The sequence below is a fragment of the Triturus cristatus genome, chromosome 4_1 (assembly GCF_964204655.1).
Source record: "Triturus cristatus chromosome 4_1, aTriCri1.1, whole genome shotgun sequence".
In the NCBI taxonomy this organism is placed as follows: Eukaryota; Metazoa; Chordata; class Amphibia; order Caudata; family Salamandridae; genus Triturus; species Triturus cristatus.
Genome location: NC_140585.1, coordinates 230,439,277 through 230,452,804, shown reverse-complemented (window position 1 = coordinate 230,452,804; position 13,528 = coordinate 230,439,277). Strand labels below are relative to the sequence as shown.

Below are 13,528 nucleotides of genomic sequence, written 5' to 3'. Positions count from 1 at the left end.
CGGAGATCTTTTTTGAAGAAGCCGTGGGGTGCGTGCGGGTAAGAGGGCAAGGAAAGTGTAGTGCACAGGAAGTGGATCTTAAAATAAGTCTGGATCAGTCCTATTCAAAAAAATGTTTTAATGGTTCAGGTAGATCTGGCTTAGTTAAAAAGTGTGTGGACGCCCTGTCTGGATGCAATGTTCCTAGAGGGTTATCGCTGAGTGGTGGGTCGACATGTTTCGTGCCCTAATCACTCCTAACGAGTCGTATGGCACTTCATCAGGACCTAAGTGGATGAGTGGTGCACTACTAGAGGTCTGGCTCTTAGATAATAGGGAAGTAACCAGATGCAATAGAGTGAAGCCCTAGTAGGCCTATACTGGGCAGTAGAAGACCCCCAGTGTAGAGATCTACGGCCTGACGGGGAAAAAACAGAGCACCACCTGGACCATCTGTGGCGGAGGAAGATGTGTTTTCCTTTGAGCGCAGTTCGGCTCTCGAGCTCAAAAAGAAGATACAGGACATTTCCCCAGCTCAACGGTCCGTGAGTATGATAGCCCCTGTCCCACAGCCCCGTTTCGGACACCCTAAGACCCAACAAAAGGCCCTCGGACACCCACGGCCTTCAGGCCATGGTCAGCACCGAAAGACATATTCAGACACCCTGCCCTCAGACTTGATACCGAAACACCAGCGGAAGCCATTGACATCATCCATCTAGGTGCTGAGTTGATCTTCAGTACCGAGTTGACCAGTCCCATCTTCAGCTCCAACCGGACCGGTGCTGAAACAGAAACACACCTTGGCTCCGAAACCGACTCCGAAATCTGACCCTGGCTAGCCTGTGGAACCTATCCTCCACAAATTACAAGAAAAACTGGATGCTTGCCATAAGCAGATACACATACAAGGGGAGCTCTTGCCAGACCTTCGTTTCCGGCTCCACCGCCATCAAAAAGATGACTCCCCTTCCCAGCTATTCGTCCTCTATGGGAAGAAGCCACACACCACATACTGGGAAAGGAGGTGGTCCTGACACCGCAGCTGGGGTTACTGAACATCTGGGCCGCAACCGACCTCACTGACATCGAACAGCAGTTAGTGACACTGGGGTACACACTGGCCAAACGGGAACTGGCGAGAGGATGGGGAGGGGCGAATCCACCCACCACCTCTGCATGGGTGAAAGAATTGGATAGGTGCATGATCCCGGAGACGGAAGTCTTTATAGCCCGGGAATGCCCCCAAAAATGGGACAGGAAATGGTCCAAATGGAATATATATCATGGTGACATATGTATATCCCCGATGGTGGAGTTAGAAATGCGTAGGAATGCGGACAGAGAAGTGATTGTTTAAAGTATATGTGATGCTGACCCCTGTATAATGAGTAATGGTGTAGGTAACTTGGAAATGTATGATTTACTGCTATATGTATGATTGTCACTGAAATCAATAAAAACATTAATAATTTTTTTTTTTAAAAAGACGACTCTCCTTCAAAGAGGCTATTGATGCACCGTTCCCCACAAAACAGAAGGCGGACAAGGCCACCAGTCCTGTACCACCACCATCTCCACCTCCACCATCACCTCCACCCACCCTCCTCCACCTCCACCACATTCACCTTCCACAACACACTCTGATGGAGATCCCTTAGATATAACACCTAAAGGGTCTCCACACTCTTACACAGGTGGACATGGGGCAGGGGATGACCCTTTTGGTACACCTCCACTCCTAACCGAACCCTTGACCACATATGATGTATATCGTCCAGGGGACATCAATACAGATTTTCATGTCCTCCTGAAGACTCCACATAGTGCCAGGAGCTCATTGGTAGAGCAGCTAATTTTTATGAGGTTGAGCTACACAAGTAACCCCTTGAAGAGAACTTCCTTTTTGGAACACTCTCTTTAAACATAGGGCCACCCAGTACATCTCTATGTTTAAAGGTATGTTATGCAATACTGAAGACAACTTTAAAGATCCTGCTAGAGCCAGAATCATCACTCCCAGGTTGGATAAACAATATAAAGCCTGTCCAACTGACTCCATCCACATTATGGGACAGATTCCTACTGACTCGCTCGTTTGTTACCAACTCTCACAAGCAAGTTAATTCCCAAGCTGCCAGTGATGAACCACCTCCTGACAAGGAAAGCAAACCTCACTGACAGCTCTGGTAAAAGGGTAGCAGCTCAATCCGCCAACCATTGGCGTATTACCAACTCAACGGGTTTGCTTGCAAGGTAAGTCCATGCCCACTGGGATGAAATTGATGAACTCCTCCAGTATCTCACAGAGGAGCACAGAAAAAGGGGTCCGGAGCTTGTATCCGAAGGAAAGCTAATCTCCAACACCTCTATCCGTTGTGCCTTAGAATCAGTAGATACTGCTGCTAGGGGGATCAATACCAGTGTCTTGCTGCAGCGTCATGCCTGGCTCCACATATCTGGCCTTAAGCCAGAAGTCCAACAAAGTCTATTAAATGTCCTTTTAAACAAAGAACATCTTTTCAGTCCCCAGGTTGACCTGGCTCTGGAATAAATGGAAAAGGATACAGAGACTGCCAAGTCTATTGGTGCACTTCAGACACCTAATCCTCATAGCCCCTTTCACCGCTCCACCTATCGAGCTGGTTCAAAAAACACGTACTCAGATGCCCTTACCTCGTACCAACGTGGCAAGGGACACCACTTCTATCCCAGAAGTTACTTTAGAGGCTCCTATAGAGGGAACAATGCCAAAGATTGAGGTAAAGGTGCTTCCCCATGTGGTGTTGCACACAACACCAAACAATTACTTCCTTCTCCTTCCTCCCCGAACACTCATCACCTATTGGGGGACTATTACAGGATTTTCTGCCCACATGGCAATCAATAGCATCAGCCAAGTGGGTGTCAGACATTATCGAACATGGTTATTGTCTGGATCTCATTACCACAACCCCAAACATTCCACCTCACACTCACAATCTCTCTGAAATGCCAAACACTAAAACAGGAAGGCCAAGCTCTCTTGCTCAAACGAGCTATAGAACCCGCCCCTCTACAACATCAGGGATCAGGTTTATACTCTCTCAACTTCCTAATCCCCAAAAAGAATGGATCTGTACAGCCAGTCTTAGATCTATGGCCCTTAAATCATTGCAACCTGTCTGAGCATTTCCATATGGTCACTCTCCAAGACGATATTGAAATAATCCAGCACGGTAACTACCTATCAGCCCTAGACTCAAAAGGCGCCTACTTTCATATTCCCATACATCCAGCACATCGCAAATACCTGAGGACACCGCCCGCCTGCCAGACTACTGAAAAGTCAAATTCAGGTGGGCAGCGACCTTCGGCGAACCGGTGGCGTGGGGGTTTGTCCTGCAGCGCCACTGCTCCGCCAAAGGCCATAATCTACGATTTTGACTGCCATGCCACCACACCGCCAAACCCTCATGAGGACCGCCCGCCCTATAATGAGTTTTTAGTCATTGGCAGGCATTTCCTTTGTCGTTCGCACTGCGGTGCCTGTAAAATAGGCACCGCAATGGGACCATCTAAGGAAGCTCCAGCACAGCATGAACTGAAAAGTCCATGCCGTTCTGGAACTTTTGTGCGTAAACACAGGGGGGCACATGTTGTGCCGCCCTGTGTGCATCCAGAAGGGGTGAGGCACATGGGCACCTTTCAGGGCCCTCTTTCTTTTCTCACCGCCACTGTTTTCATGGAGGAAAGACCTCCATGAAATCCATGGAGCTGGTGAAAGTCGTAATATACTTGGCGGGACTGCGGTGGTCCGCCAAGCAGGTAGATATCTCTGGACTGCCACGCCACTGCCAGGGAACGGCAGAGTCAGTGGTCCCAGGGCAGCACAACCACTAGGGTTGTAATTTGGCAGTCAAAAGACTTCCACCGCCGCTCCACCATGAGCCTGGCGGTCCTTGGACTGCCAGACTTGTAATGGGGCACTAAGTGTTATCATTTTTGCCTCTGTGTAAACCAATGAGGGTTGCCTGGACTCTTTACACTGTGTACCTCGTTGTGGTCCACTATATAAAGAGCCAGCTTCCTACAATAAACAATGGGAGAGATAATCCTGTACTTGTGCTAACAGAGATGTGAAGACCCATACGAGACCCAAGAAACTAAGGGATAGATCTGGTCCTTTTGCGCAAAGATGGGCAGACACTTAAATTAAGTTAAATACTATTTATAAAGAGATTTTGGAAACCAAAGATGTACTTGGAAAGAAAATAGACACTGTGGATTTGGATATTACCTTATTGAGGGAAAATCAGCACAAGATGTTTGATTGCCTTGGCAAAACAGATGTAGCAGTGGCTCATTTTAAACCTATGACTGATGAACTCAAGAGACAAATGGTGATCTGGAAAATAGGGTGCAAAATTCTACGGTGCTGGAGCAAGAGCCAAAACAATATATGCATAATTGGATAACCTGACCGTATTGAAGAAAGATGCATGATCGCCTACCTTGAACAATGAATCCGACAATTAGTGGCTCCTGAGGGACGTACACAGGTTTTTGCCCTGGAATAGGCTTATTGAGTCCCATAGAGGCCAACTGTGCCTAGGCACCTCCTGGATCAGTGGCAAAGCAACTGCATTACTGTGACAGGACTATATCTTGCTGCAGGTGTGTGAAAAAGGCAGACTGGAAGTTGCACACCAGAGAATCATAATCTTCCCAGACTTCACTGCTGTGGTCCAGCAACAAAGAGCCTCTTCATGGAAGTGAAGTGTAGACTGAGTAAGATGGAAGTTAAGTATGCCATCTTATTCTTTGACAAAATGACAGAGCAAGTTCTGTCTATGTCATATGATGCATATGAGACTGTGAAGGTATCTGATGACTACCATAGAGTGTCATTGTATTGTATTGTATTGTATATCGATTTGTAGAGCGCGATTGCTGCCCGACGGGCGTCCAAGCGCTAAGGATGCAGCCAGAGTGGGGAGGTACGGCGGGAGTTAGGACAGGGATTAGGTCAGGGCAGACCTAGCAAACAGAAGAGTCTTTAATTGTTTGCGGAAAGATTGCAAGTTGGGATTGCATCTAAGTTGAAGCGGGAGTGAGTTCCACAGTTTTGAGGCATTCAGAGCGAACATTCTGCCTCCAGTTCTCGCTCTCTTAACTTTTGGAACCACGGCCAAAAAGGCTTCGGTGGAGCGTAAATTCCTACTTGGGTGATAGCGGGTGACTAAATTGTCATTTATTGCTGGACCTGTTTTCCAGAAGGCATGATGTGAGATACATAGTGCCTTAAAAGCCACTCGCTGTTTCACCGGTAGCCAATGTAGACTTTTTAGTCCAGGTCTGGCTGACTGTGTACGTGGAATGTTAAGCAGGGTACGGGCTGCGCAGTTCTGCACAACTTGTAACTTCCGTAGAGTCAGTTCTGGGGCACCCACGTAGAGGGCGTTATTGAAATCCAACCTGGACTGTATCAGGCCTTGTACTGCCACCTGTTTGGCCTCCATTGGTAAAAGGGGCAGGACTTTTCTGATTATTCTGAGCAGGCCAAAACACGTTGCAGATAACTTGGTGGCCTGGTGAGTGAAGGTGAGATTTTTGTCCAACCAAATTCCCAGACTTTTTACGCTCTCTTTGGGGATGGGGGGCGTGCCCAGACATGAAGGCCATAAGGAGGTGAAAGGTACTGGGGAGGCTGGGCCCAAAAGCATGACCTCAGTCTTATCTCCATTGAGTTTTAAGGAGGAAGCTGTCATCCAGCCTTTAACCTCCTCCAGACATTTCATCAAACCTGCCGACTCTTGCCTGATGCCCTCCTGCGTCAATGAGACCACTAGCTGGGTATCGTACGCATATGATATGATCTTGATACCATGCGGTTCGACGATCCCAGCGAGCGGTTTCATGTATATTTTGAACAACGCAGGGCTCAAGGAGGAACCCTGTGGGACCCCACAGCTCAAAGATTTGCTGGCTGACACTGTGTCCCCGTCAAAGATCTGGAATGATCTGTCGGTCAGAAAGGAGTCAAACCACCTCAGTGCATTGCCTGTTACCCCGATGTCAAGGAGGCGGTTCAGTAAGATGGTATACCTGACCGTATCAAAGGCAGCACTTAGGTCAAGGAGGATCACTGCCACTGATCCTCCTTGATCCAGTATCCTCCGTGATTCCTCAGTGACCGCCAGCAGCGCAGTCTCAGTTCCATGCCTAGGTCTGAAGCCTGTCTGGGTCATATCTAGTAGTTGATTCTTCTCTAGGAACTGGATCAGCTGGATGTTTATATGTTTTTCCAGAATCTTACTTGCCCAGGGGAGCAATGAGATGGGGCGGTAATTAGCGTGATCCTCTGGGTCAAGATTTGGTTTTTTTAATAATGCCCGTACCATGGCTCTTTTCCAATCGGCGGGCACAGTACAAGATGAAATCGAGGAATTTAAAAGTTCCAGGATTACGGGAAAAGTGGTTGAGCTTGACCGCAACATAATCTCGGGTGGAGCAGGATCGCGTGGCGAGCCGGATTTGACTTGTCGAGCCAGCCTACTCAGGGTGTCGAGGTCTAGATGTGGGAGATATTCTAAGGTTGGTTGGCCTCGGAGAGCAAAATTTGTCGAGGGTGCTTCCTCTGCCCCTCCAGAGTTAGAGGTTGAAGTCGAGAAAGAAGAATAGATCCGGGAGACTTTGTTGTGGAAAAATTCCGCTAGCTCGTTGCACTGATCTTGCGTTTTTGGCAGAGGTGCAGGTGTATTTAATATAGTGCATTTTTTAACCAGGTGAAAAATTTCCCTAGGTTTGGACTTAGCTTCCATGATTTTATCTGCAAAGTAGGCAGCCTGGGCCTTCCTTACCCCGTCTCTATAGGCCTTGATTGCTTCCCTATATTGCGACTTTTTCTCGGGTAGGGAGTCTAGACGCCATGCTCGTTCTCGTTTCCTGCATAGGCGTTTTTGTTCCCTGAGGGTATCTGAAAACCAGGGTGCAGATTTCTTGCACTCTGCATGAAGAAGCAATGGAGCAGGAGGCTAAGGAAGCAACGTCAAGCTAGGAGGCGGACCGAGCTCTGCCGGAGCCAGGTTTAACATTCCCATCTATTAATTCCTCTTAGTTCTGAATACACAACCCTACGAGTACCTCTGGGCCACAGACTCCCAGCTGAATCTGTCCATGTAGGGTGGTACCTCCGTACCTTCACCTGGTGTATAAGCTATTTGTTATGTACTTCTACTAAATCCCTGAAATGGCTCTGTAAGTTTTTTTTACTGCAGGTCTGTGATTTATTCTTGTGTTAGGTCACTATGGTACTCCTGTGTTGCAAAAATAATATTCCTGTTACTTTACATGCAATAGAGACTGCATGTTATCCCTTGAGTGGTCACCAGCCATATGCTATAGAAAAGGATGGGCATGCCAATACTTAGGTTGATCAACATGTTGTTCTACAGGCTAATCCTGTAGTGGCCAAAAATGCAAACCCTAGTTAGGATGTGCATTTTTTTCTTGGGATGTATAACTTGGCAGCAGACTCTTTTCTTATTTTCTTTTTGCAGGTTGAGTGCCACGTGTATTTGAACCAGCGGAAAATGCGGGAGTTTTGCAAGTCCAAGAATATCGTGCTGGTGGCGTACAGTGTCCTCGGATCAAGTAGAGATAAGAACTGGTAGGACAGTGCTAGAAGAGCACTGATAAAGAGACTGGTGGGTGGGAGAGTGGGTTGACAAACTCATGTTGTAGAGTGCATCTACCCTCGAGATCTACTAATCAGTGCATGTTCAGGTCTATGCAGAGAGGAACAAGCTTCTCCCTGGTACTCTAGGGTAGACTGTAACTCCACTCGGACTGGATTGTGCTGGGAGCAGTTGCTGAGATATTTTGTTTCTGCACTCTTACCATGATGTAAGCATATATTGTAAATATCCAATTGTGTAGGTACTCTCCCTTCTCCCTAATAATTATGAGTCCGGGTATACGCTTAAGCAACCACATGAGGTAAGGGGAGCCACCATCTGTGCAACTGAGGTTGCTGTGCAAAGGGGCTGTGCAATGGATAGTCAGGCATATCTTTCCCTGTCAGACACGCTATTGATATTTAATGTACACCACTTCACCACCCTAATCCGAGCCTCTTTAACACTCCTGAATGTTTTACATCTCCTGTCCTTGAAGTAATCCTTGGATTTGGGACCAGAGTCAGTGTGAGTTTAAACCTCTTGCTGAAACTTTGTTTGACCTTCTACAAAACACTGACTCTCTTTAAATTCTACGTTGGCAGCCTTTTCTCAAATACGGTACTTTACAAAGGGGAACACAGTGTGGCAGTCTTTGTTTATCAAATGCCAAAAATTCCTAAATTTCTTGTTTCACCTGTGTGTTGTTACCGATCCATGAGAGTCACATTACTTGGTAACTATAAAGTAACCTGGTCCATCCTTCAGTCTTGCCTTTCCCCAGTGATTCAACTGGGTCAAAGGAGCTTCCTCCCTACTCAAAACCAGGAGAGCAACACATTTTTCATCTTTGTCCCTCCCCCCAAGTTAGTCTATAAATCCTGTGAAAATATGCCCTCTATGACTAGCCTACTATGCTTTCATAACAATCTGCCATTTCTAAAATAAGCATTGCCAAAGCCAGTAGTTGTAGCTTGTAACTGAGAGTGAATGCTTCCATCTTTGTAGTCACTCAATCATTTCTCACCCTTGAACTCAATCATTCGTCATCCATCACTTATCCTTGCACCGGTGCATTTATTAATCCTTTTTATGACCCATTCTTACTTTCATACACTTGCCCATTCACAATACCACAAACATACACAATCAAAAAGAGGCATCTTCTAGCATTGCTAGTAGTTTGTAAGGAGTGTGAGAGTGCTTCATGTTGTGTGATGACTCCCACTCTGTGGGGAGCATGAGAGTGCTGTTTGGTAGTGGGTGGCTGTAATATCAGACTGCTGTGCTGTGAGTGGTGTGACTGCTGTTAGTAGGGAGTGACTACTAGTCAATGTAGAATGGGAGTTCTTGTGATAGGGGGTGGCAGGTGCATAATTGGTGCAGCTGGGCCGATCATTATTCCAAGACCGCAAGTATGTAATGAGAGTAAGAAAACTTGTGGTGGTGAGTGACTGGTCCTTTTAAGGAATGTGTGAGTGGTTCTCCTGTTGCTTGACCGGTACTCTCTGAGAGGTGTGAGAGTGATTTTGGCAGTGTGTGACTGCTAGCCCATAAGGGGTGTCAGAGTGGTGTCGATGTTTAGGGTGTTTTCCATTACAACCATAACAGCGTTCACAGTTCTCACCTTGTTTTAAGACAAACTGTGTAGTTAATTAAGAGTAAACTAGTCTTAGGGCCCGATTTGGAGCTCAGAGGACAGGTTACTCCATCACATTGGTGACAGATAACCCGTCCGCCAAAATCTAAAACCCTTTTATGTACTATGGGATTTACAAGGAGTAACCTGTGTGCTGAGTTCTAAATCAGGCCCTTCCTCTTGAAACAACACTGCAGCAATCATTTCTAAGCAGTCATCTTCCTTTACTTGTGAGACTAGATGGTTTGTTTACCCCAATGAAGATGCCCTAGACTTGTGCTAGGGTTAATGACCCATTTACTGTGCACACTTAATTCCAGACAAGTCTAGTTTCTAGCCCCAGGGATAAAAAGTGAGCGAATGGAAAGAGAATGAGAGAATCGAATAATAGTGAAGAACATTGGTCAGACATATCTTATATCACACAAAATGAGCAAAATGGTCATTGCTGAAGGAACATAAAATCTGCATAGTGTAGTAATCCTATTTACCCTAGAGAGAATGTATTCTTGAAGAAGAAGTTCAACTTGGCCTTGAAGATCTTTATAGCTGTGGTTGATTTACAGTCACAATCAGAGTAAATGTTTATTTTGGTTTGTTTTATGATAAACAGATCAGAGATGTATTTGGCAAGCAGAGGTGTGTTGCTTTCCAAATGTATTTATGTACTTTCCAAAACTTTTACCTAGTGAATGCTGGCAGGCTGCCCCATCCCATCACTTCTCCGGTTGTTACTGGTGTCACGAATCACCAGTGAACAGTCTCACCTCCTCTTTCCATGAGTCTGCATTGCTATTGAAACTCAGGGTGCATGTGCAGTATAGCTAACAGCAGCCGGTTCATCATCAGGCAGGATCAGTATAACATAGTAGTAAAAAGGCCCCAGCACTGTCTGCAAGCAGACATCAGTGTCCTTTGAGAAAGATGGGAATGTGTTTCTGTTACTTTGTATCTAAGGTTCTTTGTTTTATTGTTGCAACATGCACATCAAATATTTTACATATGCCTCTGCCTACATTTTTCACCCAATGGGGTGTCTGAGATACAGACATAGGATCTTACTAGACTAATCTCAACCCGACTTCCAAATTGAAATTATACAATAGACAAGCTCAATGTTGCCTGCCTTGTGAAAGTCCATGTCTGTGCACCATTGGGTTTTAAAGAATGTCAGCCACATAAAATACAGCCATAGATCCAGCCTTAGAGGGGGCTGCACTCTATATATCTTCTTTATACATCTCCAAACCACAATAAATAACCAGCCCTTATGAAACACCGCCCCCCACCTATGGAACAAAAGCTTGAGTCTTGAGAGAGCTTCAAAAATTGCATGTGAGTCCCAAAGGGTCACGAATTCCTTGACCCCGTAAACGTAGGGTCAGTTTGTAAACATGGCTTCTGGGGGGCTGCTGTAACTTCTACAATGCCGTAAAATGTTCTTAAATTGTTAGTGGAGCACTTGTCCTCCTGGGCCATCACAAGGGAAGAAAAGTATTTAAATGAGATGTCCCCGCTGAGCATTATGGGACACTCCAGCCTGGAGCAGGTAATATTTTATGAGCTGCTCTCCTGCCACTCCGGGGAGGAACACTTTTCACATTTAAGACCACACACCTCCATTTCTTTTGGTTCTTGGGGGTGCCCAGTCCCAACCCACATGTCCTCCATTTGTTGAGAGCAGCTCAGGGAGCCCACCCATGGCTACTCCTGCCAGCTCCCGACAGCTCTTCTCTCTTGCCTGCTCCTACAGGCATGGTATGTGTTCAATTGGTGGCCGTCCCGCTTCCCCCAGACACAGGGAGCGGGGGATGGGCCCACTACAATTGGGGGAGTTCGATGGCGCTCCCCACTCCTCTTGCTTCAGCCCCCAGGGAGATGAGGGATCTGGGGGCAATTAATGATGGCGAGAGGGGACCCATGCACACCTCCTTCCTGGGATAATTAATAAATTACTCCAGCGCCGACCCCTGGGCCCTGACCCACCCCAGGGGTAATTCTTGACCACGCAGCAGAACCACACGCACTTTGTTTCAGAAAAGGAGTCAAAGGTCACCAACCTTTAAAAGGCCATAAATCAGGCCAATTTGGATGATCCAAATCGTTGTTTTACTTCTTGTGACAATCTTCATCCACCAGGGACTGTCCAAGAAGGTCCCCTGGCCTAAAAAGCGGTGTACTTTGCAGGGAGCTTGTTTCACTGGATCCCTACACCAGCTTTCCTCCTGGTCTTTGTTTCTGGGTGCAGAAGTCTAGGTCTTTCCCCCAACTGGTCCTAAGGGGGCTGAAGGAAGTCAGCCTCACTGGCCCTTTGGAAAGGCCCACTGGTCCGGGGGTCAACTGAGGAAAAGTCCTTGGTACTTTTGGGTATCAGTGGGTTTCTCCTTCCAGTTGCCCATGGCTGTCACATTCCCAGGATCCAGCATCAAAAAGCACAAGAGCATCAACAGCCCTCTCTCTCCTTTGTGCAAGAGTTTTTAAATGGGGGTGTAAGATTCTAGAAACTAGGAACCCTGTCCATTCCTAGGGGGCCACATGATCTCTCCACCCCGTCCCAACCGTCCTGCACAGTATGCTGGGACCACTCAAGATGACGTCATCCAAGAGTCACTAGTAACATCTGCTCTGGGGGTCTTAGCTCTTCCCTTTGCTGACATCACTGCCAGGGCCTTTCCCATCATAAGTTCAAAGACAAGCCCACTCCTGTGCTGGTTATAGTTGTCGGGGCTTCATCCTTTGTCCAGTGGACCTGAGCTGTCCCCAGCCTTGGTACAATGTGAAAGGTAATTAACAGATGCAGATTTTTCATTCCCACTCTTTCCTCCTCAGGAACTGAGGGAAGCACTGTTAATTACTCCCTTTGTTTGGGGCAGACTTTGTTCCTTCTGCTGGGAGAAATGAAATTAACTTGGCCCAACAGGGCCAATCCTGAGCTGAGACAGAGAAATATGAGAATGCTTGATTATCCATAAGGTGTACAGATACCTTCTAGGAACTCGCACATTTGATTTTGCTGTGCATGTTCTACCTCATTTTGATATGTCACTGGACTGTGTAGGCCAAAGGAAAACAAAACCGCACTCTAAGACAGTTTTCCTCCATGTGTATAATGAAGAGTACACAAACATTTTAAGGTCTACCCCAGGTCAATATCTAATCCTGAAGAGTCCCCTATACACCAGGCTACTAGAAGACAGTTACTGGGCTGCACACAACAGTAGTCTGACACTTGCAGCCCTCACATGTGTACGTAACCAGCCAAGTACCCCCTACCCTTGCTGTTTTGTAGCTGCCTCATCTTAAAAGGCAGGCGCTGTTAGTAAAACATGCCCAGTCCATTTCCTAGGTGATTAAAGTGTGTGAAACACAGGTACTGAGTCCCATGGACAGAAAAAGTCAAAAACTGGGTGATTCAAAAATGCAATCGAGGCATTTTAAATGAGTGAAACACAGTCAGTAACTCAACAGTGGTTTGTGACCACAATTGTGGGTGTAAACCATTGATACATTCCAACCCAATGGTAAATATAAGGCGGATGTCCTTTTCATACTCCCTCCAATTTGCAATTGTGAAAAAATCGCAAAACTCCTTTGATGAGTCAGAATACATTTTCTGATTCATAAATGGGCTTTTATTCATTTAAAAAAAAAACGTATCTGATGCAACCCCAGTGATTTTACAAATCACACTGTTTGCGGTTGCAAAAGGGCTTTTCACATTAGCCCTTTAATACTCTAGTACTTTGTAAATCCTAGAATTTAAACCACAGCGAGCCAGCCTGTGGTTATCTTTTTGAGATGTTCAAATGAGGTTCTAATTTTTGGATTGTTGTTGTTAACTGATATGAACCCCCTTGTGTAGATAGGTTTGAATCAGGTTTGAGCTTTGCTGCCCATCCCTGTTTCTACACCTAATCAGGCACCTAAGCACCTGATTGTATATAAACTGATTTTTGGGTTTTGAATACATACATATTTAGCTATTTGTGAGAGACCTATTGTTTCCAATAAATTACATGTACTTAGGGTGAGCTTTTGTTCAGCCACTTGCTCGTGATTAGAGGACTTCTTTTAAATCTCACTTCCTGGAGTCTGATTAGATGGCTTTCCTCCCTTTTCTTGTGTTTGTCCCATCCAGGGGCATTTCGATATTGCAGTGTTTTGATTGGTTAATGTAGCCTTCCAATGCTTTTTTTTTTTTTTTTTGTAATTTTTTATTAGCATTTTGTAAAAATTAATCACAGGAACAATA

General features: G+C 46.0%; 1 protein-coding gene across 1 annotated transcript in view; it reads left to right on the top strand.

Moving 5' to 3' along the window:
• The window catches only part of LOC146854161 (estradiol 17 beta-dehydrogenase 5-like), a 231,623-nt gene that overhangs the window by 171,565 nt on the left and 46,530 nt on the right, over positions 1–13,528 (top strand). The window contains exon 6 of the mRNA XM_085651940.1: positions 7,521–7,630. Within this exon, the coding sequence (XP_085508066.1) occupies positions 7,521–7,630 (110 nt within the window). The remainder of the gene's footprint in view (positions 1–7,520; positions 7,631–13,528) is intronic.